Source organism: Vulpes lagopus, chromosome 8, assembly GCF_018345385.1.
Source record: "Vulpes lagopus strain Blue_001 chromosome 8, ASM1834538v1, whole genome shotgun sequence".
Lineage (NCBI taxonomy): Eukaryota > Metazoa > Chordata > Mammalia > Carnivora > Canidae > Vulpes > Vulpes lagopus.
In genome coordinates this window covers 49,065,478-49,092,570 of record NC_054831.1, presented here as the reverse complement: position 1 = coordinate 49,092,570, position 27,093 = coordinate 49,065,478, and the positions used below count along the sequence as shown (strand labels likewise).

At 39.6% G+C, this 27,093-nt stretch overlaps 1 protein-coding gene across 1 annotated transcript in view; it reads right to left on the bottom strand.

Moving 5' to 3' along the window:
• The window catches only part of FREM2 (FRAS1 related extracellular matrix 2), a 169,809-nt gene that overhangs the window by 92,301 nt on the left and 50,415 nt on the right, over positions 1-27,093 (bottom strand). The window contains exon 3 of the mRNA XM_041766940.1: positions 3,225-3,371. Within this exon, the coding sequence (XP_041622874.1) occupies positions 3,225-3,371 (147 nt within the window). The remainder of the gene's footprint in view (positions 1-3,224; positions 3,372-27,093) is intronic.

Below are 27,093 nucleotides of genomic sequence, written 5' to 3'. Positions count from 1 at the left end.
CCACAAGGACCTTTACTTACGTGCCCATTTTAATAAAGGATGAAGAAATGGCATATAGACTGGGGAGGCCACAGATTAGTCCACATTTTCATATAATGTGGTGGATGAGACAGTTCAAGTGCACACAATGCTCAAAAAATGCTCTTACTTGGAGATACAAATATTCAGCTGGTAAACCATATATGTTATAAGTAACATTATTAGATGGGGCAAAAAGAATTCTGGAAATCAAAAAGCTTACAAATTGGGCTTAAACTTACGTTTTTATTTTTTTCAAAAAGAATTAATTATTAAACAAAACATATTACTTTGATTTACTGAGTGAAACCACAATTGCATCTTTTCCTCTGGCATGAAAAAATGGCACAGAGGTCAAGCAAGGTACTTTCGGAAGGAGAGAATAGATTTCATACCCTACCTCTGCCACAGAGCAGCACTGGGATCTCAGGCAGGTTATGAACCTCCTCAGTTGTGGAGAATTTAAGAAGCACCATCGTGGGGTAGTTCAGAAAGTTAGCTCCGGGGCCAAATTTCAGCTCTGCCCCTTGGTAGCTTTGGACATCTAACAACCTCTCTGTTTCTTTACCTGCATAATGGGGTTTATCATGACACTGCTCTTATGGGGTTGACTATGTAAGGTATTGGGCACTAGGGCTGGCACATAATAAGAACTCAATAAATGTCAGCTATGATGGCCACTTCATAGTCCATTATGTAACACAATGCCTGGCACTGAGTAAGCACTCAAGAAAATATTAGGTTGAGTTAGCAAACAAAGTAAGTCGTAAGGAGTAAAAGACAAAAGTAAAAGTACCTAATGTATTTATTATTAATGTATTAATGTATTTAGTAAATGCTCAATAACTGGCAGTAATAAAAATCTTTGAAATTCAAACACCTTTATGAAATGCAAAGACATATTTAATTTATTAATGGGTTATATTGGTTATAAAGTGAAAAGTCACCTCTGAGAAAATATATATATATATATATATATATATATATATATATATATATACACTTCATGTAATTCATGGTTTACTAGCTGTGCTCCTGAAGGTAAGTGATTGTCTGCCTTTAGAGATGTCGTAAGCTATCTAATTCTAAAAGTTCATAAGTCAAAGTGGAGGTTTTAGGAAACAGGAACATGAAACACATTCATTGTAGAGCTTCCTGGAGGCTGCCTTCCTCTTTAATCTGCCTTCTATTCTCTATCCCAGCTTGAATCCTACTGCCATCTTCAGTGATTGATGGGTGTGGGCCACACACAGAAGTCTTTCCAACTTCCTATCTCCCCAAGTTACTAAGTAACGTGAGGTTAACCAAGGAGAGCTAAAGAACCTTTGTAGAATAGCTGGAGCTCATCTCCACCCATAGGAAATAAGAGTTCACAGAAAAAAATAACATTGGGAGAGAAAAAGAGCTCTTGTTTGAACATTTTAGGATTCAGCTTTAAAAAGAAAACGAAGAGAAAAATGTGGAAAGATTTCCCATTTTAAAATATCTTTCAACTATTAACTTTTCCATGAATTGCAGTGGATTTTGTGTATGTGAGTAAATTGAGTATACCCACCAGGAATTCAGGCAAAATGCAAATGGGTGAAGGCATCCTTAAGAATTGCTAAGGTTCTCTGTGTTTTAGTTATTTTCCCCCTATTCTCAAGCACAAAGCACAGTTAAGGCTCATCACTCGCAATAAGTAAAACAGGATGAGATTCCTGGTCTGCAGAGCGTGTGTGTGTGTGTGTGTGTGTGTGTGTGTGTGTGCGCAAAGAAAACATGCTCCTAACCAGAGAGCAACAGGAGTGTTCCCTGTGCTTTCAAAGGTTGGCACAGAGAGTGTAAATGACAGCTGAGAAGAGGTGCATGCGAATAAAGATGGAAGCAGAGCTGCCCTGGCTGCCCAGGGCCTGCAGGTGGACCCGTTCCCCTTGAGCTAAGTAATCCTAAGAGATGGGCAGACCGTAGTGTGAAAATCCCTCTTCTACAGTTAAAAAACAAAAACACTCCTTAAGAAAAAAGGGAGTAATTAATATCCAGCATCCAAACATCAGAGGGAACAAGGTGGGTGGGTGGGGACTGTGGCTGTGGCTAAGGCATGGTTTGTGCTGTGTGTGTGTGTGTGTGTGTGTGTGTGTGTGTGAGAGAGAGAGAGAGAGAGAGAGAGAGAGAGAGAGAGAGTGGGCACGTGCGAGTGCATAGGGATCTACTCATTAAGGCTTTTGCATTTCACGGACCAGAAAATTTTCAAATAATTGTTTTGCAGACAAACACAGGATTGCTCAGTTTTTATTCTTTTTTATTGCCAACATTTAAGATAGGAATCTTCCTATCTTAGCTGACAATGAAAGCTCTTTTACCGCATGAAAATTCTATCAGCCTAGATGTCTATAAAACATACAATACCAAAAATAATATGATTGCTTGGGGTGCTTTCACTTTTCATCAATATGCCAAATATTTTGTGCCATGTTAGTGTTTAAAGTTACCAATATACCTACTTTTCTCTATTTTATGCCTCGTGAAATTGAATGTGAGCTTGGATTGGCTTGAAAAAAGCCTTTCTTCTCTGCTTTTGATTCTCAGTTTGATTTAAAAGGGAAAAGCAGCAAAACAGTATTTAATATTTTACTGTTGGTTCTGAAGAAAAGCCATAATGTACATCTTTTATGTACTTTGTGTACTTTTATGTAACTTTTTGTGACCTGTGGCAGAGCATTCTAGTGCAACAAATAGTAAATCACACTTCAATGTGTAATAGGTTACTGAAGGGTTTTTCATTTGCTTATTATTAAAGTGGCCCTCATATATTTCTACATTGACATTCCTGCAGATTTGTATCTTATGGTTAAATTACTGATTCGCCTAAGCCTCTTCTAAGGTCTAGTGACATTTACAATTTTTTAACTTATGAGCGGCTACCGTCATTTTTGTAAGGTTAAATAACCTTATATCAGAGAAAGATCATATGTAAGGTAGAAGGTTTGGAGAGGTATATGCAATCGGTTACACATTTCCTATATTTGCAGCCTTTTGTCTCTGTGATTTAGCCTTGACACAAAACTCTTGACAGATTCTTTAGCAGTTAAAGAACCTTTAAATGTCAACATTCCCCTAAGCTTTAAATCTAGAGCAGTAAACTAAACATATTTTAATCATGGTAAAATTATGAACTTTCACTAGAAAAAGGGGGATTTTGAGACAGAAGCGCAAATTAAACTTACTTATAAATGAAGTCTCTCCCAAAAACCCTCTACGTTTAAGAACGACATCTAGAAATTTGGAGTCCTCATTGATCAGGTAATATTCCTTTTCAAAGGAGATCCACGCCCAATTCAGACGAAAATGTTGCTTGGTTAATTTGTTTCCTCCTAGAAAACAAAAATGTAAAGCCCCAAATCAGTGCTTTCTTGAATGAATGACCTTAAAAATTCCACGGATATCTTTAATGATGCAACGTTAAGAATCACTATAGTTACTTGGTTTGACACGCAACTCCAGAATACACACCTGGGGATACAGCTTCTGTTCGGCGACTGTCCTACAAAAATACAACAGTCGACATAATCCTTCACCAAATTCCCTGATCTTTAGAAGGCAACATGGGTAAGGAGCACACAGGGTAAGGAGCTACCGGGAAGGAAGGAAGGAAGGAAGGAGCGCGCGGCGCGCAGAAGCAATTCCATCGAGTTGCAGGACAGCCCACATCCCACAAGGTGTCGCCGGAGAGCAGGTTTTCTTTCTGAAGCGGGTCGCAAGGCTCATTTGTGAGGTTAAAAACACACACAAATTCACAAATACCTTTTTCTGGTTCACCGAGCAATTGGGTGGAAAGCTTTAATTATAACCACTTAAGAAAAAACAAATACCGCTTCTCCGCCTCCCTTCCCCACTCTACCCCACTCCACTCCGAAGGGCAAACAGCTCTTTTCAGCGCCTCCAGTCTACTCTCCAGATAAGGCTCCGGCCGCCTCCCAGCAGGATGGAGCCAGCCTGCCCGTCAGGAGAGGCCGAGCTGTGTCTGATCTCTAAGGTGCAAGCTGCTAGGCTGGGAACATGAAAGGAGAAATGGTTATCAGCTCGTCACTCTGCAGTATCCCTCCACTTCCTTTGATCTGCACCAAGTATTTCAGAGTGAAGTGAGGTTTATGGACAAAGGCATTGGTGACGTCTTCTAAGTCTTTCTGGAAAAGAGTGGGGAGAAGCCCAAATAACAAACACAGCCAGAGGCACCATTTTAACTCTAGTTTCTTCTCTTCTGAGTTCACACAGAGAGAGCTACTCTAGAGAAAAATGAGTCAGGAAAACCTCAGGACTTTAATGGACTGAGGGCAAAAAAATCTGCACAAGGGGAAACACCGAGAGAATGCGTACATGAAATCATGTTCATCTTGGCTAGAAATTTTTGACATAAAAGTCAGAGTGACCTGAGTTATCAGTTGACGAAGAAGAACACTCAGTGCAGCAGAAATTATTTAGGGAAAACATTTTTAAAATTACTGTGTTCGTGTCCTACTATTTGGAACATTGCTTCTAAAAAGTAATAGATAAGGAAGACGAGAAGAACATTTGATCAATTAAATTAACAAAGAAGACATTTCTGATCTCTCACTAGTTATTATATGAAAGCACCTCTGTTTTCTCTCTCACTTCGCCATCATTTAGACTGTGACTCCATCGAGCCCCAGATTTTTCCCCGAACTTCTTGTCACGCTGCGCCAAGTCATTCCTGGTCCATCCTAACACCTCCGGCCTCACGTCACGGTGCTTCTCTACAGAAACATCCAGTCACGCCCCACCTCTCTGAACACGCTGGCGGTGCCTGCACAGGCTCTGTCTCCTGCCTGGGTACCTGCGGCTCTTCTGGCGCGGGGTCACGATGCTGTGTGCTTCTACGTCGCCACCCAGTCATCACAGCCCTTGGTCCACACGCCGGTATGTGCTTCTCCTAACTGCCTGAGTTCCCCGGGACGGGACTGGCCAAATTCATCCTAGCTTCTGAGTCCAAAGTAGGGTCTGCGACACAATAAGGACTGAGGAAACCTAGGTAGTAAGTATGATTTTTAGGAGTAGAGTGTCTACTTTGTGACTCCTGCTTGTTTTATTCCTTTTTTTCATAATGCTTTTCAGCCAACACAAACCAAGCTCACTCTTCAGTTTTGACTTGTGGGCAGTAACACCTGACCTCTTCAGTTAACGCTTGTGCTCAACAAATGAATTTTAGTTGATAGTTCTGAATACTTTATTGCTCTTTCCTTATATCCAAGAAGAGATCACGAAGCACCCAGTTTCTCTATTTCTCTAAATTCTGACGCTCTTTAGCTAACTGTAAGATCTGATTCTAATCCTTTCCTTAAATATTCCAGAAAATATCACACTTCTAAATATTCCATATCTTAGGAATATTGAACCAGTGAGGCCTTGACATCCTATATAAAACAGCCCCAGTGCAAACCGCAGCGTGCTCTAGGCCCAAATTCGGATTAATTTTTTCTCCACAGTGCTTCCCATAACCTCGTATCCTATATATGTTTACTCTTTTGTCTATTCACTTTGTCTCGCCCTTTCGTAACACATGAGCCAGGAGGGCAGAGATTTCCTTCTGCCTAACTATTAGAGAAGTGCTTACTAAATGAGTGAGACACACTCTACAGTCTCTGTTGAAAGAAATTCAGTAGCGCTTCATTTCTCAGGCAATATTAATATCCTACATAAATGTAACAGAACTCTTTTGGTACTGAGTCTTTTGTTTGAAAAAAAGAAGTAATCGTTTTTAATAAAGGCTTTCTAAAACGTCCTGCATACTTCTATTCTTAAACCCTATGTGAAGGTTTTAAATGATTACCTATGAATGTAAATCACTGGGATTTGTGTTTATCTAGACATCCCCAGGGATTACTGATGATTCAGGGCCTCTTTAACCCTTTCCTTCCGTTATGAAGTAGCTTGCATGCATGGTCTTAGGAATAGCTAACTTCATCTCTACTTACAAACGTATAAAATTTTCTCGGGTTGATACTTACGTTCCAGATGAATGAAGGTGCCAGGTTACTGGTTAATCAAGGGTTTCAAGAGACACACAGTTAAACAAGTTTGCCAGGATTTCATATGTCTGCTGCTTTGAGATTTTATTTTATTTTTTTAAAGATTTTATTTATTTATTGATGAGAGACACATGGAGAGAGCCAGAGACACAGGCAGAGGGAGAAGTAGGCTCCATGCAGGGAGCCCGATGCAGGACTCGATCCTGGGACTCCAGGATCACACCCTGAGCTAAAGACAGATGCTCAACCGCTGAGCCAACCAGGCATCCCGAGATTTTATTTGAAATAAAATTCAGAAATAGTACCAAGAAACTTCGCTCTTGGTACAGTGACATGTGCTAGGAGAATTGTTTTAAATGCTTAGCATTCACTCTAAACCTGGGCTTTATAAGTACATATTTTGCTAGAAAATATGAAGTTAAGTGTATAAAGCTTAATGCTGAAAAAATGAAGTGCTACATCACCTCTGATTTATATTCATGTGAATCCTACTGCTTTTTGGAATTTGTAAAATCTCAGGTACTATTTCTCATGCAGGAGTAGTACAGGGATCTAAGGGATAAGCTGCACTTTATTGCAATTCTTGTTATTAAAACTGACCTTGCACAGTTGAACTTTGTATTTTATCTAAAGAATGAAAAGAGGGATCCCTGGGTGGCGCAGCGGTTTGGCGCCTGCCTTTGGCCCAGGGCGCGATCCTGGAGACCCGGGATCGAATCCCACGTCGGGCTCCCGGTGCATGGAGCCTGCTTCTCCCTCTGCCTGTGTCTCTGCCTCTCTCTCTCTCTGTGTGTGACTATCATAAATAAATAAAAAATTAAAAAAAAAAAAGATTTCAATGGTTTAAAAAAAAAAAAGAATGAAAAGACACATTATTTACTCATTTATCACATGCCATGCAAACTCCTCTAGAACCTTGATATGTGGGAATAATAAATGTTAATACTTTGACTAGCAATCGCTGCAGCTTACTGAATGTGAAATTGTAGGTGAAATTAACGTAAGCTATTGACAAATTTTTACTGCAATTTTACTTATTACTGACTTTATTATTTAATTTTATTTTGGGGGCTTATTTTATCACTTAGTTTAGTTTCTAGAACAGACTCTGTCATCTGTGATGCACAATGAATGAGTCTCAACGTCTCACTGGAAACAAGCTAAAGTCCCTAGCTGTGTCATAAATCCATAACAACAGGTGCCTGACAGCTGATAACCACACTCCCATAGGCTTTGTCCCCAAACCCTGACACTAAAGCCATTAAGAGTTTGATGAAAAGACCTCTTTTGAACTTTTCCAGCTGGTCTTTAGGATTCTTCATTTTCTTTTTCAGTGGGAACATAAGAAGTTTTTTTTCTTTTGTGTTTTGTTTGTTTTTGTTTTTGTTTTTGTTTTAGAATAACAAAGAATCACAACCTTCAATTAACCCCCCCTAAGAACACAGAGCTGCCTGCTTTCTCTAAAGACAAATTACACATCTTCAATACAAAACTAATGCCATACCTCTGACTTGTTTTGGTCAGGGTAATTTCTGGGTATCCATTTAGCTTTGACAATTTTTTAAAAATGTTTTCACAAATATTTTTCTTGGAGAAAAGTTAGTTACTGATAGAGCATAATTCTATTGGTTAGCTTTTTCTAGCTTGCTAACTTTTTGTTTGCCCAGAATAAAGTTCAAACTGAAAGCTGAAACTGGGAATCAACTGTATAGCCATTTTAAAAAGCTGGACATGTCTTTTAAGTGAGCGATAGAAATAGATATTTATATTAGAAAAGATTAAGGCAATGGTATTACCTGATTTACTGGGAAAATTAGGTGCCTACAGTTTGAAGCAGTTTTGTTCCTTTGCCTTAGAAGGCAAGGACAGTGGTTAACAACCATGCAGGTACCATCAACATCTGTGTTACTATTTATAGTGAAAATCAAAAACTAAAGCTAAAATAAGGGATTTATTTCATTGCCATTTCTGTACTAGAATGGTCTTTTTTTTTTTTAAGATTTATTTATTTATTTGAGAGAGAGAGAGCATGTGAGCAGAGGCAGAGGAAGAGGAAGAGAGAATCCCAAGGAGTGTGGAGTTCAACGCAGGGCTCGATCTCATGACCCTGAGATCACCAACTGAGCTGAAACCAAGAATTGGACGCTTAACCATCTGCGTCACCCAGATGTCCCTAGGATGATCTTTTAAACTTTGCTTTGCCTTAGAATCTTCCACACAAGAAACTTTAAGAGCTCCTAGAGCCCTGTCCTTTAGTCCTTAGATGGATTTCAAAGTTTACTGAAAATCCCGGATGCAAAGCTGAAGTCAACTTGGCTTTGAAACATCCCTCCCCTTACCCCTGAGAGTTGACATTCAATGATGGGAGATGGCATAAATACACATATGGCTCCCCTCCATATTCTGAGAACATACAGAGAGAATTTACAGGATGACTTTAAGTAGGCTCCATGCCCAATGTGGGGCTGTAACTCACAACCTTAAGATCAAGAGTCACATGCTCTACTGACTGAGCCAGCAAGGCACCTCGATAATTTTTAACCTATAGGAAAACAATATACACAGGATGAATTCTGGTGCAAAATACCTCCTAATCCCTCTAGAGAATCTCAATAATTTGTTCTGGGATCTCGGTTTAAGCATAGCTCCCATCCAGGATTCATGCCTATCCACGTTTGTCTGCAGAACTGGAGTGACAGACTCCATGGAAGCTGACTTTTTTGGGCTATAAAGGAGCTTCTGGAGAGAGAGCTCATTGTAAGAGACATGGATGGGGATACCTGGGTGGCTCAGCAGTTGAGCATCTGCCTTCAGCTCAGGGCGTGATTCCAAATCGGGGGATTGAGTCCCTCCCTCATCCGGTTCCCTGCGAGGAGTCTGCTTCTCCCTCTATGTCTCTGCCTCTCTGTGTGTGTCTCTCATGAATAAATATATAAAATCTTTAAAAAAAAAAGTAATAGACATGGATGTGTCGGCCACAATAATGTAGACTCTGTACAAAGTCTTTAACATTGTGGCAAAGTAGAGATTCAGAATTAAGTGTGAGGGTGTTAATCATCTCTAATTCATGCCCAGGCTTCTGAATGAACTTTTGGTTCCCACAAAAAGAGAAAACCGTAAGTGGAAATTTATTATTTTTTAAAGATTTTATTCATTTGAGAGACTTCGTGTAAGCGAGAGACAGAGGAGGAGCAGGGGAAAAGGCAGAGAGGGAAGGTGAGAAGTAGACTCCCCCTGAGCAGGGAGTTCGACGTGGTCCTCAATCCCAGCACTCCGGGATCATGACCTGAGCTGAAGGCACAGGCATAACTGACTGAGCCACCCAGGTGCCCCTCATAAGTGGAAATTTAAAGAGATACTTAACCTCTTTCGCACCAGGTTCAGTGCAGGATGTTTGAACATCCTCTTCATTGGATACACAACAACAGAAAAGTTCACCACTGGCGCCCAGGCCTGGTGGCTCCTGGGGCTGTATGCAGGTCCCTGCAGCAGGGCAGCGGGACACAGATACTGGGATTCCAGGCAGAGCTGTGGTGACACCATAGGGCTGCACTTTTTATGGGAAACACCCTTGAGCAGAAGCATGGGCTTGACCAACCAGAATTGGCACAACACAAGAACTGACCAATCAAAAGTGATCCTGGCCAAAAACAACTGGAATTCAATCTAGTACAGGTGTAAACGGGCTGAATATTAGGTCTGCACTGGGGACCTTGAAAACACTCGGAGGGGAGGGCTGGACACAACGGAGTCATAGGGTCATTTTGGTAATACCCACATCATCTCAATGCATGTCACAATAATAACCCTGCCAATGAGGCATTCCGACATTCTATGAAAAAGGAAAATACTGCCGGGCTAAATTATTAGCCTTAACCAAGTATGTGATAGATCAAGGATTCACTTGCAGCCTGCTAGTATTCTTTCTATGCTTCCTCTGAGTAACCAGATTAACTTCATTTAGGTCTGTATTCTATTTACAGATGACTCCAACTTCATTTTAATTTGCTCTAATTCACTTTACAAATGAGTGCTTCAGAATAGAAGCAAACCTGATGATCGGTGTGTTTCCCTCTACCAGCAGCAAACCTTCTCATGCTAATGAGAAGTGAGGCCGACAAAAGGCAAGAATCTGGTGGGAAAACAAAGGGGTGTTAAGGACAGTTCCAAATATTTGAGGCTGAATCATAGAAAAGTTAACAGGAGCTACTAGTAAGACCTGCTTGTTTTATGAATGAATATGGGGCCATAGCGAAAAGCCAGGAAGCTGGAAGGAAAACGCTTCCAGGCTGAATGAAGTGCTCCGTCAGGGCACAGCTAGGTCAGAGTGGCAAGCCTGAGCCTGCAGAAATCTTCCCTGTTTCATTCAGCTTGTCCGCCTCCCCAACCCCATCCTCCCCACCCCCCACAAGGAATGGAAAGTATTTATTTTCACCCCCTGTAACAAAAAAGAAATGAGGAGAACAATGAGCTTACATCTCCCAACCTTGGGCTTAAAAAAAAAAATTTCCTTAATCTAAACTTAATTTAACGGTGCAAAACTTTGCTTTCTTATTTAGAAGTTTAAATCCAGTGGAATGAAGGCCTCCCCTGTTGGTATGCACGGCCCAGACAAGGAATTCAGGTGTACATCCACAGAAGACAAAGGACAAAGCAAACATATAATTGCAAGGTGAGCTCTCATTTACAGCATGCAGGTTACTAGATGATTATCCGCAATCAAAATTAAAAGCTAACTTAGTCCTCTCAATGCTGTGCTCTGAGCGGCCAAGGAAACTTTGTTCTGAAAAAGAAAGTGTGATTCTGTGTTTTAAACAAGGACATAAGGACATAAACTAATTCAAGAAATAATTATGCAGGTGAACAATACAAATATAAACTTCAAGCATTTTGGAGCAAGAAGGAAGGCTGGATTTCTTATTTGCTTATTTTCTCCCAGCTGCATTTTATCAAGATCCAGAAAGCTGTGATTTAAATAAGATTAGCAAGCAGCCATTGGCAGAAGAGAAGTAAAACCTAGGGGTTTTCAGGTCTAGTCTTGTGGACTTTTTATTTAAACTGTGATTTCAAACATTGTTCAATATTGAACAGACAAGAGTCTGGCTCCCTGCTCAGCTGAGTGTCTGCTTCTCCCTCTGCCCTTTTCTCCTGCTTGTTCTCGATCTCTCTCTCTCTCTCTCAAATAAATAAATAATCTTTAAAAAAAGATTTATTGATTCTTTTTTTTTCGAGAGAGAGAAAGTCCACACACGACTGGGGGTGTAGGGGGTGGAGTGCAGAGATTCCCCAGCAGACTCCTTGCTGAACGCTGAACGCTGAACCCACCATGAGGCTTAGTCTCAACACTGAGACCCTGACCTAAGCTGAAATCAAGAATTGGTCTCTTAACCAACTAAGCCACCCAGGGGCCCCAACAAATAGAATTTTAAGAATCCCCCCAACCCTATACTTTCATAGAAACAATAACTGCTTTATCAAAAGCTGAGTTAAGTTTTGTCAAGAAGATCCACACCTTCTCCTGCCTCTGGGGAAAGGAAAAAAAAATACAAAACAAAACACCTGGTGCAGCAAGACTTCTTGCATGCACTGCCTGAGGGCAACACATTATATAAATTTATTAGATCTCTGGCAACACATTCTTAAAATAAATTTACTAGCCTGAAGGTCTCTGTTCAAACCAGAGCCTAATTCCTTTTGTGGCGCCAGACATCTCCCCCCACCCCAGGGAAACTCTATGGGGAAATGAAAGCAGTGCTTGGAGCACCTCTCCCAGTAACCGGTTTAGCACCATTTGGTTAATTCCCTGTGAAGTGAGGTTGTTTTCTAATTCCTATTTGTATAACAGCACCATGCACATAACACATAGCCATTGCGATTAACAAGGATTACAGTTTGAGCTACATTTTGGATTATCTTTTGAAAGTGTGCTGTATCCACACTGAGAGAAAAATATAAGAGAATAAAACCCCAGAGGTGCCTTAATCTGTTAAAAAAAGGAAGAAGAAGAAAAGAAGAAGAAGAAGAAGAAGAAAGAAGAAAAAAGAAGAAAGAAGAAGAAGAAGAAGAAGAAGAAGAAGAAGAAGAAGAAGAAAAGAAGAAGAAGAAGAAAAGAAGAAGAAGAAGAAGGAACCTTCTTTAACCTAAATTGTTTCTAGGGGATCCCTGGGTGGCGCAGCGGTTGGCGCCTGCCTTTGGCCCAGGGCACGATCCTGGAGACCCGGGATCGAATCCCACGTCGGGCTCCCTGCATGGAGCCTGCTTCTCCCTCCTCCTGTGTCTCTGCCTCTCTCTCTCTCTGTGTGACTATCATAAATAAATAAAAATAAAAAAAATAAATTTGATGGCCAGGAAGGAGGGATGAAGATGGAATGACAGCATAAGAGCCATTCTATGAATTAAAATACGGTGAGTGAATTTTCAGCCAGAATCCTGGAATATTAGAGCTAACTGAGAACACAATGGAGACACTTTAGAATTAGTCTGTTACTATGGCTGTTTTCAAGTCTTGAGTCAGGACACATGTTCATAGGTCTGTTTGTGCTCAGCAGCAAACATCAAGATTTGAAGTCTTGATTTCTAGACTTAAAATTTATTTATTTATTTAATTTTATTATTATTATTATTTTTAGACTTAAAATTTAAAAGAAAGATTGTGGCATCACATCTGGTTTTCTGGCTATTGCTCCTGTGACAAACTACAAAAGCCTTGTCTTTGAGGTCTGTCAAGGAAGGAAGGGGCTGAGAGGGGTGGGGAATGAAGTAGACTATCATCAATGTCATGTTTGTTTTCCACATTCTCTTTTCATTTATTTCAGATTAATTTTACAAAGCTAGCTTTTGTACTTAACTTGTGTATTATTTAATTAGTCAAACCCTTTGGTGACTGCTCTGATCCCTTTAAAATTATTCCAGAGCCACAAACACAGCCCTCTTTTTTTGCTGTCTCTGATTGATATAAAAGCCACTCGTTTGCATAGTTAGCTACTAAAGGAAAAAAAAAGACATAATAAGTACAAAGACAAGTCAGTATGGTCTCAGAGCACCAGCCCTTGTAGGAAAAAGATTTAGCCAAATACAGCATTACAAGAGTGTTCTGTTTTGTTTTTTAAAGACTTTATTTATTTATTCATGAGAGACACACAAAGAGAGGCAGAGACACAGGCGGAGGGAGAAGCAGGCTCCCTGCAGGGACCCTGATGCAGGACTCAATGCCAGGACCCCAGGGATCACGACCTGAGCCAAAGGGAGATGCTCAACCCCTGAGCCACCCAGCTGCCCCACAATACTGGTTTCTGAACAGAGCTCACAGCACATGTTGTGAAGTACAAGGATAGTTCACATGCAGTCCTCTCTAAGACTTAGACTCTAGTAAGGAGGGCAAACCAAATACCCTACATAAGTTATAATACAAAATGTAAAGGTAAACCGGTGAGCATGCAGTACCTCTGAACCACCCAGAGGAGGGAAGGGAAAGGAATCACAAGGAAACAGTTTCCAGAGAAGGAAAGCATGTGCACCAAAGTCCAGCTTTGTGGGGTTTGCAGAAATAAAGCGGGGAAGGAAGAAATAACCTGCAAAGTGAGGAACTACTAAGGGACATGGGGTAGATGAAGACATAATCTGAATTCTGCCTAAGAAATATTAACTTGGTAGAATTATTTAAGGAGTCATATGAATAGAGACAGACTAGGAATCAAAGATACCATTCACACATACCCCACAAATACCTCCCCTGCACAATGGGATTTTTTTGACAGCGGAAGAGAAAATCTGCATTATGATATAAATGAGTCTATAAATATTGCTGTAAGAAAAATAAAAATTTTGTATGCATTAAAAGAGCAATTCCTAAAATATTAAAATTCACCCATGAACAAACCAAATGGCTAACCAAAGATGCCCACAGTAAGCAGCCAATACCATGAATACTCGAACTACAGACCTGACATAAAGTCTTGCCAAACTACCACATCAAAGAACTCCTTATTAAAACTTTTTTGGCAACTAACTTTGTATGGATGGAAGTCAAGAAAGACTATCTTCCACTGAATTTTACCAAAGTTCTACAGTCTATACTTTGTAATAAGTATGTTTTAGAAAGACATTCATGTCTTTTTAAAACTTTGCAAAACTGTCCATTGCGTTTAGTCAATAATTTATAACTTGGATGCTCTTGCTTTCTAACCAGAAAGTTTAAAAAAATTTTAGTGTTTAATTCATTATTCCTGTCTGTTTAAAGAAAACTACTCATACTGAGGGAAAAATGTTATTATAAATCAGAAGCCATTATTAGTAACAATGATAAGGTATTCTAGTGATCCTTCAATAGCCATCTGGGTTAAAAACTTTTAAGTAAACATTGTCAGCAAGCTTTATGAGTAACTTTTGTAACAAACCAGGATGAGAAACTAAAACCTTTATTTAAAGGTCTCACAATTTAGGAATGCTATGTCCTCAGGGCTTGAAATTTTAGGCCTTATTTAAATATGCATAAGGGATACCTGGGTGGCTCCCCCGTTGAGGTCTGCCTTTGGCTTAGATCCTGATCCCTGGGATGGAGTCCCACATTGGGCTCCCCACAGGGAGCCTGCTTCCCCCTCTGCCTGTGTTTCTGCCTCTCTCTCTCTCTCTGTGTCTCTCATGAATAAATAAATAAAATCTTTAAAATAAATAAGCATAAAATCTGAAGTCATAATACATTTTTTTGGTTCTAAAGAAAATGGTATAAAGGAAAGTACTTTAAGAGCTCATTTATTTTGAGCAATAGAAAGAAACAATGACTACATTTCTTGGAGGAGTTTTGGGCCTAAGTGTTTATTTGGTAAAAATCCAAATGCATACCACAGGTGAAAGTTTCTCTCTCTCTGTATCAACCAACTTAAAAAAAACATGATTAGTGTGACAAATTCTTTTAGGCCAAGATAAACCATACAAGTCATAATATAAGCCTAAACAAGTAGTTCTCAGTGTGTGGGGGGAGGGGTGATGGGAGAGAATAAATGATTTTGCCCCGTGGGGACACTGGGCAATGTTGGGAGATGTTTTTGGTTGTCATAACAAGGGAGAAGGCGGGGAAGCTACTGGCACCTAGTGGGTGGAAGCCTGGGGGGTGAAGACCAAACAATGCACTAGACCGATCTCTAACCTCAAAAATGAATTAGAATTATCTGGCCCAACCATGCTATGGAGAAACTCTGGTCTAAACTTACTTTATACATATGTGTGTGTGTGTGTGTGTGTGTGTGTGTGTAATTATATACATATATTTACACACATGATATATATAAATTTTATTTTTTTTAAGATTTATTTATTTATTCAGAGAGAGAGAGAGAGAGAGGCAGAGACAGGCAGAGGAAGAAGCAGGCTTCATGCAGGGAGCCTGACGCGGGACTCGATCCCAGGTCTCCAGGATCACACCTCGGGCTGCAGGTGGCGCTAAACCGCTGAGCCACCTGGGCTGCCCCATATATAAATTTTATATATATAAATTTTATATATGTGTATATATATGTATATATACATATATAAATATGTAATATACACATACACAACCTAACATAAACATGTTACCTGACTTTACTCTTTAAATTTCATGTTTTATTCTTGATTGATAATACATGTGGTCAAATGATGGAACTGCCTCCTCTTACATAAATATGCAGAGCTTTTTAAAACCATTATGGATGTGGAAAAGTTACTACAACAAATTTTATGCTCTTGTTGCAGCAGTGAACCAGTAGTTTTTCTACACAAATTTATGGCCAGTCCTCTGGGAGGTAAGGACTGAGGATCTTTAGAAATGCACCAGACTGGGGACAGCTGGGTGGCTCAGTCGGTAAAGTGTCTGTGTTCAGCTCAGGTCATGATCTCAGAGTCCTGGGATGGAGCCCCATGTTGAGCCCCACATAGGGCTTCCACTCAGCAGAGAGCCTGCTTCTCCCTCTCCCTCTGCCCCTCCTGCCACCCATGCTCTGTGTCTCTATCTCAAACAAACAAACAAACAAATAAATAATGCACAAATAAATAAAAATCTTTAAATAAAAAGAAATGTACCAAACCGTGTCAAAGTGATAGTGTATGCATGATTTAGATTTTAGTAAGAAATAAAATATGTGGGTAATGATTTCCATTCTAGAGCTGTTGAGCAGATGACATTTCACTAGGATGCCTCTGAGCTGAGAGTATCAAGCAGAAGGGCTTTTCTGAGGCAATTACAGTAAGAAAGCAGACCTAGACACTGAACACAGGCCAGCCAACTTTCCATGACTTTCCAGAGCTGAAAGAAGAAACGTTGAATATTCAAATTCCTGTGTGTCCTGGCATCTACACACATATACATGTGCATGTGCACGTGTACACAAAGCCTTACTTTGCTTTTACAAAGAATAAAAATACAGTCTAAAACATTCTCCAAAAATATAGAATGCAGAGCCCTTTATACTGTTTTCCAATGAGAGATTCAGGAAAGCATTTCCCAAAATATGTTTTTTAAAACCTGTTTTTCCTGTTCATAGGTATTATGTTTAAAAAAAATCACTCTGAGCCAATGAGGAAGGAAATATCCTGGGATTAAGCGATGCATACGGAATTCTTTACTGCCACATGTCTTAGGGTCTTTAATAGGGAATGTATACTAAGACACATGGAAGGGATAGAGCATGCAGTATTTCCCAGTATCATTTCACCAAATGGAACCCATTTTTGAAGGTATCATTTTGAAGGAACCCGTGTTCGTACTTCGTGACAAATTGGCTCCGGGTATAAACCATTTAAAATCCAGATATGAGCAGACTCTTGCACAGTATTGACCATATCCAAGTAAGATAATTTCCAATTGTCCACATTTGACAGCAAAGGTTGGAATCTCACATCACAACTAAGGAGCTTTCCCTGTCTATTTGCTCTATAAACTATGGTTCAAGACAGTTCTGTTTCCTAAACTAGATGGCAAAGTAAACATGGCATGAGTGCCAACAAAAGTAAACTAATTTCACATACACACAACTGATTACTGGTCTCCTTGTTCCCGAGAGACCACAGGTATGGTCAGAGACACAAGTTTTGCTTTTTTTTTTTTTTTTAATAGCTTAACAGTATAGTGTCCCAGCCATGTTTTTTAATTAGTCAAATGCAGGATCAGATGTCACCAGAGACAAAGATTAGGATTTTGGCCAGTTCCAAAAAAACACAGCTGAAATCACTAACAATGTACAATGAGGCATGTCAGCCTCCCATTTTGAGTTGGATCTTACTCCCTGTGGATATTTGAACCCTATGATCTGCTCAACTCTGATAAGGGATTTAAAGGCTTACTAAAAAGAATGCTTCTGAAGCTATTAAAACAACCAGCACGGGAAGAACAGACTAAGCTGGGTTTTAGAAAGAGGATAAGGCTGCAACAAAAACTTCAAGGCTGATAAACAGATAAAAACAATGTGAAAGCACATTGTTCCCTAGTCTGTACTTCTTCCTCACCCTGATCAGTAACCACTTCCCATGAGAGTGACAATAAATGCAATAGTTCTGCATTCATCAATTTTAGAAGGAAGCAGAAAGACATCTTTGAGTCATCAGTGCATATCTCAACGGGCTGCTGTAATGATATTGACCAGTTCTACCAGGAAATACCTTTTCTTCACTGAAGAACCAAATGAATTCCACTACTGGGTTATATATGTATGGAACTGTACATCCACCAGGTGCTCTGGAGATTTAGGGCAATGCATGAATACACACACACACACACACACACACACACACACACTCTGGGCCATTAGGAAACAAAAACGGAAAATCTCTAGAAGATAAAATTCACACAAAGAGAAAACCAAATCATGAGTGCTTTAAAAAAATAATAGGAAAACTATCTTTGAGGAGTATAGAAGCTTCCCAGAATGCTTTAAGAGAGGAACATCTCATAAATCTGTGAGTACCTTGCTAACGATAAAGGGAATGAGATGTGGGGAACACCGTATTTCTTCCCTTTTTTACTGTCTTCTCTCAGTGGGGAAGGGCCAGGATAGGAGGGGGATGGGACTTAAACAGGAAATCCCTGAGAGACATTAGAGAAGCTGGATACAATGAATTTGCACAAGGGAACCACAATTGCCCTAGCTCGCACTGTGGTATCTATGCTAGAAGGCTGTACCTGGCCAGCATTTGCAATTCTGCCCTGGTTTCCACCAAAGACCCAGGCACAGATGCCAAGCAGGCAAGCTTTGTGTACCTCCTGTCTTGGCAAGCTTTTCTTCCACACCTTGACTTGTTCTCTGGGGTGGTCAAATCCCCTTCTGGGCATTTAAAGTCCTCACTCCTTGCAAGCTGTCCCTCCAGCTCTGCATTTTCATTCTTTACTTCTAACCTAATTACAAATTCTTGTCCCTGAACATTGTCAGCTATGGGACAACTTAGGTTAATTACATTTTTCACCCTAAAATATGCATAATTTTATTTTTGCAAGGCTTCTTATTAATGAGGAGCCTCTTGACCTTACCTATCCCTTTCCTAGAAGAGACATTTTTAAGTTCCACTAACATTGTTGCCTAATCTATACTGTTATTCTTGGCTAATCTAGAAAGGAGAAAAATTCATAAAAACCATGCGATTGACAGATGAATGGATAAAAAAGATGATACGTATAATATCATATAAAAATATATTACTCCGCCATCAAAAAGAGTTAAATCTTGCCCTTTGCCACAATGTGGATGGAACTAGAGGTTATTATGCTAAGTGAAAGAAGTTAGTCAGGGAAAGACAAACATCATGTGATCTCACTCATATGAATTTAAGAAACAAAACAGATGAATAGAGGGGAAGGGAAGGAAAAATAAAATAAGATGAAATAATGAAAGGGAGGCAAACCATAAGAGACACTGAACTCTAAGAAACAAACAGAGTGGTTGGAGAGGAGGTCGGTTGGGAACGGGGTAACTGGGTGGTGGGCATTAAGGAGGGCACTGGATGGAATGAGCAATGGGTGTTAAATGCAGCTGATGAATCACTACATTCTACCTCTGAAACTAATAAAAAAAATCCTATCACTGGTTTGCTTCATCTTCCTACCACCACCCACTGCCCCCACCCTTCACCCATGCCATTACTAGAGACAAGGTTTTGGCTAGAAAAATGATCTGAGTACTGTGAGTATAAATGTGAGCACTTCGATATGTTATGGCAAAATCCGGATCAGAGCCTCATTGCTCTTTATGGCCAAGACAGCTAGACAGCATTACAACTCTTTCACTGGGAAGAGTCTAAAGACACATGGAGCTCCAGCAGTACTCAGGTTTCTTTCCTACTTATGAACTTGTTTATAGGCCTCATCAAAAAATCAAATAGTCCTGGGATGTCAGGAAGAAAAGAGTCCCAAGTTATTCAGCCTCAGTCTAGAGTTCCTGGCTTGCACGAATGGTTTAAAGGCCAAGTGAGGACAGATGACTGGACATGAAAGCAACTGTAAGAGTTCTAGAAAACAATGTATCCCTGTACATCTTGTAATGACTGTTTGTGCTGCCCTTAGTGAGGCAAGATTCCCTTACGTCTATGTACACAGATCACAAGAGTGAGAAATGGGACTGGATTCTTCAGACAGAGGGATTGTGAGGCCTTGAATGTGTGCATCACCAGAGTGTGAACTTGGCACAGAGGCCAAAAACAGAGGCTAGTCATGAAAAGCCAGAGAAAGAAGAAGGAGGAAACATGAGGTAGGCAAGCATGGGCAGGCAGGAGTTCTCACTTTTGCCCCCAGCTCTGTTCTAAGAATACAGATAACAGCCCCACGCTGACCTTGTTGGCCTCCTGGTTCCAATCTGTGCTCAGGATATATTGGATTAAAAAAAGAAAAACCCAGCTTTTCTACAGCAGGATTTATATCCAAGGTGATGAGAGAGAACAGTGATTAGATCAATGTGCCAACCTAGACTTCTTAGGTCACTAGAGAAGGGGGCAAATTATGAGAAGTGTTTTAAATTTTATTTTTTTTCCCTTCTTAAAAATATTCTGAGAAAACCACAGAGGAAAGGTGGAAGTGACCCCTCGCGTTTTCAGGGAGCTGATTTTTTTTTTTAATTTTTTTTTTTTTTATTTATTTATGATAGTCACAGAGAGAGAGAGAGGCAGAGACACAGGCAGAGGGAGAAGCAGGCTCCATGCACCGGGAGCCCGATGTGGGACTCGATCCCGGGTCTCCAGGATCGCGCCCTGAGCCAAAGGCAGGCACTAAGCCGCTGCGCCACCCAGGGATCCCCTTCAGGGAGCTGATTAAGCACCAACCCTGATCTTTAGAAGTAGTTGTACCAAAATAAAAAATAAAGAATGATCTTATGAGATGTTAGGGAATGTACCCAAAGCTTTTAAATATGGCATGGCAGTCCAAGTAATTTATTTAAATGAGGTGTGTTTCGGGATCGGCTTTGCAGCTGAGATTGAACTTTCTATGAATATGTATCACAAAATATGAATAGTGTGTTCAACAATACTTTTTCCTTTTTTTTGTTTCAAGTATTTATTTAAATTCTAGTTAGTATATAGCACAATAAAGGTTTCATGAGTAGACTTTAGTGATTTATCACTTAAAAGTAACAGCCAGTGCTCATCACAATGCTTTTCTTTTTAAAATAAAAATACACTTTAAACAGAATTTAAAATAACTGAATGAGATTAAAACCTGGTTAATTTATGAATAGTTACCTCTAATCTTTCAGATTATACCATTTGTGTTCCTTTTAGTTCCACTTTCTTTGCAGGCATCAGCTTAATATATGAGGATTATTGGGCCACTCTTCCGAATTCATGTTTTAATGGCCATGACTAAATTAATTCTAAAAAAGTAAATTAGCTTTAGAGAAAAACAAGATGTAGTCTAAATGTATATTTTGACTTCTGGTGAGAAACAGGTAATTCAGTGAACTTCTATGTCATCTTGGTTTATATAAAAACTAAATAAATAATGGTTGTGATTTGTTACATTAGATCCTCTGAGTAAAAGTACTGTTGAAAATCTGCCTAACACCTAGATGAGGAAGGTGGCATTCCCTTTTTAAAGAGGTGACTTCTTTTCTATAGAATTATTTGTAATTATTTTAAATTTGGTAACAAGTTGGAGTCATTCAGAGAAAAACTAAGGTTTGCCCATAATCTATAAGCTAGAGCTGTAGTAATTGAATATTTTAGATGCTTTTGTTCTGAAAAACATGGATGTTAATAGTTTATACTCTTACCGGACACTTTTTAAAAATTTATTTATTTATTTATTCATGAGAGACACGGGGGGAGAGAGAGAGAGAGAGAGAGAGAGAGAGAGAGACAGAGAGAGAGAGAGAGGGGCAGAGACACAGGCAGAGGGAGAAGCAGGCTCCATGCAGGGAGCCCGATGTGGGACTCGATTCCGAGTCTCCGGGATCACGCCTTGGGCTGAAGGCAGCACTAAACCGCTGAGCCACTCGGGCTGCCCTAGCTGATGCTCTTTAAATTCAAAAACATCTGTGTGTTGACTCTGTTCACTTTATCTTTTTTCCACCTCTCTCCTTCTTTATTTGTAAGATTTAGGGGAATTTGTCTTTATATGTTTTGTTTCCAAAGTATTTCACTGACCTTCAGCGATATATTTACCTGTGATTGTTTCTATCAAAAAATACATGTACACCCATACACTGCTACCTGTTTTATTAGCCCATTTACTGTATAGGTAGTTATGAGCAGCTACCATGTATGGGGCACTGTGCTAGGTGCTGGGGACATGGATACAAAAGGCAAGCTCATGATGTAGTGGGGGGAAAGACAAAGGCATCTCTACTGCCCTGTTTGGTAAGGATAGAAATATCAGAGAACAAAGGGTACTACGGGTGTTAAGAGGAGGGACACAGACAGGCTTGAAGGTGCCGGAACAATGATGAACAGCTGTTATTATGCTGCTCTGTAATAAAGTGATGCCTCCTGGCTTATTGAGAGTTTAAGGCTTTCTGTACTGACACCAAATAGCCCCCATTGTGCCATTTGAGTTTCTGGGTTTGTTTTAAAAAAGATTTCTCTTCCTTCCACTATTCTAAATAGTCTGCTGTCACTTATGTTATCGATTTCTGCCTCTTTTATAGACTCTCTACCCCCATACTAGGGTTACCCATGAAGTCTTCTGGGAGCCTGAAATAATGAGACAAATGAATGCAGGCTCTAAATGAACCAAATGAGAGACACTTTGCCACAATCAGTCTTTTGGGGAAAAGGACAGTGGTAAAATACGTATCATCCAGAGGGATAAAAACTTGCGTGGAAAATTTACTCAAGCGTGCCATATATTGATTGTATGTCAACTGTGGATTTGGACATGAGGAGACTCCCCTTCCCCACATAGGGGCCTATCTATGAGCAAGGTGCATGGACTTAGAGCATAAGTTTTGTTCATGAAAGGTTCATTTTGCTTACTTACTCCTTTTTTTTTTTTAAGATTTTATTTATTTATTCGTGAGAGACTCAGAGAGAGGCAGAGACATAGGCAGAGGGAGAAGTCTGATGTGGACTTGATCACAGGACCCTGCGATCACGACCTGAGCGTAAGGCAGATGCTCAATCACTAAGCCACCCAGTTGCCCCTTACTTGCTCCTTCTTACCAGTGTTCTATATACATAAGTTTGTCAAGTATGCTGAGCTTTATGCATGTGAAATATTACAGTATTTTCAGTCCTAGTCCAATGTCTACATTATCCTAGAAAACCTAGTTCAGACCTTGCTTTTGGGCCATTTCTACCAACAATATGAATGCCTTTGCTCTGATGATTATTTAACAGTTGCAATAAGTTGTAAGTGTTGGTCCTTGCCAATGTAGAGAGAGGGGACCAAGTTAAATCCTAATTTAAATCCTAAACTCAAAACTCATTGGAAGAACTATTGTAGCTAGTAAAAAAATAAAAGGTTGAGGTTCATGATTAGAAAATTACACACAACTGACATTGTGGAATCTTCTACCTTCTTTGGAAGCCCCTTGAAAATTATAATCCTAAAACAAAAAGAATGGGATGATCCCCCAAGAACAAGAGAATAGGAAAGAATGCAACACAATCACATTTAAAATGTGGAAAACAAGAGTAACAGATTTGGAAGAGTAGAGAATGTTAAAAATGAAATCGGGGCTGGGAAAATCCAAAGACCTAATTTGTATCTAAGGACACTAAAAAGGCATCTACACTGATGGTACCACAGGGCTGCACACAGCTAGCGGGTTTTGTCTCCTGTGCCAAATTCACTTTCTGGTTCCCTTACTACTCCACATAATTGCTCTATATGAGGAATCTGATCCTATTTTTCATTTTAATGATCCCTGTCCCATATAAATTAGGGAATTCTGCTTCACAGAACACAGCAGAAATAGTCATTAGACTTACAGTGCCTGTTTTTACAGATCTCTAATAGTTGTATTCATTTCTATTCATCTGTTTTAAGTGGGTCCGTAAACCACTCAGGGTGAGTAGGGGCTCTAAACATAGGCTCAATCACAGGTAGAGACATTGAAAACCTGAACAGTTGGGTATCCTGTAAGGAAGAAATTTTCAAGACAAGAAAACTACTATCTACTTGTTATTTAATCAAAGTACTACTTTGCCTTATGTCAGTTCGATAACTCAAAGATGAACAGTAGAAAAAAATATTCAGAAAAACCCCAGTGCCTTCTTTCTCTCCAGACAATGGATCAGACTCAGCCCTGGATTTACACACTTTGGCTTTGGAAGAATTTTCAATGGTGTTTTGATTAAATGATTCCCACTTTTACTTCCTCACAAAAAAATGCATGCCTAGAGCGGTGGCTACATAACCTTCCATGTGGATAATGACTTTCCATGACTGATGGAACACAGCTGCTTCCTATCAGTGAGAAAATGAAAAGAATCCTTTCAAAAGGTTAGGGGTCAGGGAGCTCATTAAGTGAAGTGCTATTCAGGTAACAGCTTTCTCAGATTTGTGATGTTCCCTAGGAAAAACGAAGAGCAAGTAGGCCCAGTACTTTAATTCACTTCTGACAATGATTTCCCTGGAAAAACAGAGCCCCACACTTTCAGCTGTTTGCCACATAACTACCTTTGACAGACTCAAGCTGACTTCAACTGTCCCTGTATATTGATTTTTCAGAAAAATTTACTACGCTCCAAGTTTGTGGTAATTCCATGACTCGCTTCAGGGCACAAACCGTCTTCGTTAGGGAGAAATTCTGCTTATTTGTAACTTGGAATCAATATTTCTTCCATGTTTTATAATGTGTTAAAAGAGCACAGGATACTGCTGGCACTTACTCATTTTTCATTTCTGAATATCTAGCACTTCTGCCCCTTCCAAGTGCTGAATCAGGCATAAGCCTCACTTGTTTCTTTTGTGGCCATACTGCCCTCTTCTAGGGCAGGGTGGTTTTGTGGAAGAAACGTGAGCTTTGGAGTTAGCTATGTAGGAATGTGAATCCCAGTTCTCCCAATTACTATGCACCACTTGAGATACCTTATTAAACTCTGTGACTCAGTTTCCTACCTTGAGACATGGAGTAAATAACTTACCAGTAAGGAATTGTGAGTAAATGAGTATAAAGCCAAAATGTATATTCTTTAATATTATTACAGAAGTTTTGCGTGTGTGAATGTGTGTGTGTGTGTGTGTGTGTGTGTGGTGTGTGACCTGTATGTACACAAGAGAGTTGCACTGCTGAGCAGTGAAACTTTCCAGAAGAATTGTCTTCCTTGTCCCTATTAGAGAAGGCAAAGAGTCAAGCCTTGCAAGTCCAGTCCTCATTCCTATCTTCCTTTAAACTAATCACTATTAATGGGGCAAGCTTCCAAATTAATGTAACACATAAAAGTTTCCTGAAATCTTAATATGCAAGAACTCAATCTTCTTAAATGATCACATACAACTGTGTTTCTATTTGCAATTAAAATTTTAATTATTATATGTATTGGTGCCTACAGGGCCAGTAACACTCTACTAAATTTTTCATCATGACAAGTGCTGTAAAGTAATCAGACCCAGTACAGAATGATCCATTTGTTTCCTAATGAGGAATAATGCTTGCAAATAATCTTCAGTCTCTTTTGCTCTTGCAGCAAAGACTATAGCACAGAGAGTAACACGATCATTAAGTGCACCTACTGACTCCAAATAATATCAATTCATATATTTTCAAGTTCAGTTGAGAAGCCATGGCTTCTAATAGTGCACACATTGGTAAAACTCTATCTCACACTGTTCACATTTAAAATCTCATTTAGTTCACTTTGTTGTCATTTTTAATGTATATAAAACAAAATTATACATATATACATATTTTAAATATTTTGTTTATTTGAGAGAGAGCACGAGAGCACATGCATATGAGCAGGGGGGAGGGGCAGAGGGAGAGGGAGAAGTAAGCTCCCTGATGAGCAGGGAGGCCCAGCTCGGGGTTCAATCCCAGGGCCCAAGGATCATGACCTGAGCTGAAGGCAGATGCCCAACCAGCTGGGCCATCCAGGCGTCCCAAAATTATATATTCTATAATGTGAAACTGAGTATGCAATGGAAGTATTTTAAAATCATTTTTTCTCGGGGACCCCTGGGTGACTCAGCATTTTAGCACCTGCCTTCAGCCCAGGGCATAATCCTGGAGTTCCAGGATGGAGTCCCATGTCAGGTTCCCTGCATGGAGCCTGCTTCTCCCTCTGCCTGTGTCTCTGCCTCTTTCTGTGTGTGTCTCTCATGAATAAATAAATAAGTAAATTTTTTAAATCATTTTTTTCTCCATAAATTATTTGAGGAACTTTATTACTTACATTTTAACTAATTATTTATATAACAATATATTGAAGATATACTAAAATGGATTACTATCACAAACAACTTAAAATTTCCTTGAAGTTCATAAAACACAATGAAAATTCTCTGTAAAGATACAGATTTTTTGGGCTTTCAACTGCCACAAAGACACAGTTAAATTTTAAGAGTGGAAAGAACGGTTGAGGAACTATGATCCATTCTGTTATTTAAACAGATATAAATATAAGCCACTCTAAACTGAAGGATAAGATTGTATCGGCCTCAGCAGGCAAGGTCCTCTGAATGCACTCAGACCTTAATTGTGTATATAAATTTGAGGTTTTGACACCAGTATCACATTTAATAAAATAATCACATACTTTAAAAAGCAACTTTAAATTACATCATAGTATATAGTCTATTTTATCATCAATAAAACAAATTCTAGCAATGTACTACATCACCTAGTAAGACCTGGAATCCTGCTCTTAGGGGTACCAGGTAGGACCTCTTTGAGAACCAGACGAATAGCATGAAGGCAAACCATATTAGCTTTGTAAAGGTTGGGGGTGTTGGGGGTTTTGGAGGGATATGTACTAAAAGAGTGAATACAGGAGAGCCAGTGAAAGAAGGAAGATGAGAGGAGACTTCATGGAGAAGTTGAGACTTTGGCTGAGCCTCAGACAGAGAGATGATCAGAGCAGGCCGGCCTCAGGCTTCTAGAAAGAGCCCTTCTCGTACCAGCAGAAGAAGGTTACTACAGGTAGAACAATTTTGTTTCATGAAGCATCAGGTTGAAGCAGGCCCAGAACGCCAGGCAGAGCAGCTAACTGCTGCCTTATTTTTTTTTTTTCCTTCCCATAAAAATAAAAAAAGAGGACTCTACATAATGAACCCTCTGTTAACATTATCCACATCACAGCAGGTCTTCTGGTCCCACTAAAATTGGGTTGTGCAAGATCATCAATTAAATCTAAGTTGTCAAATCCATTGGGCAGGTTTTAGGACTTGTATTCCTTTGTCTGTTCTCAGTATTTGCCATTAAAAAAAGTCATATTGAATTATTTTTGAAATTCTCATAGTGATGGTGGTAATTATTATTTTACAATTATCACTACTTCATAATTTCTATTCCTACTCATACTTTCTTCACCAATAGCAATTATTGTGTACTTACTATGGGCTAGATATCAACGAGTTCTCTACATATATGATAATATCTCATTCTCAGGTAAATACTATGAGATCGATACTTTTATCAAGCCCATTTTTTTTTAA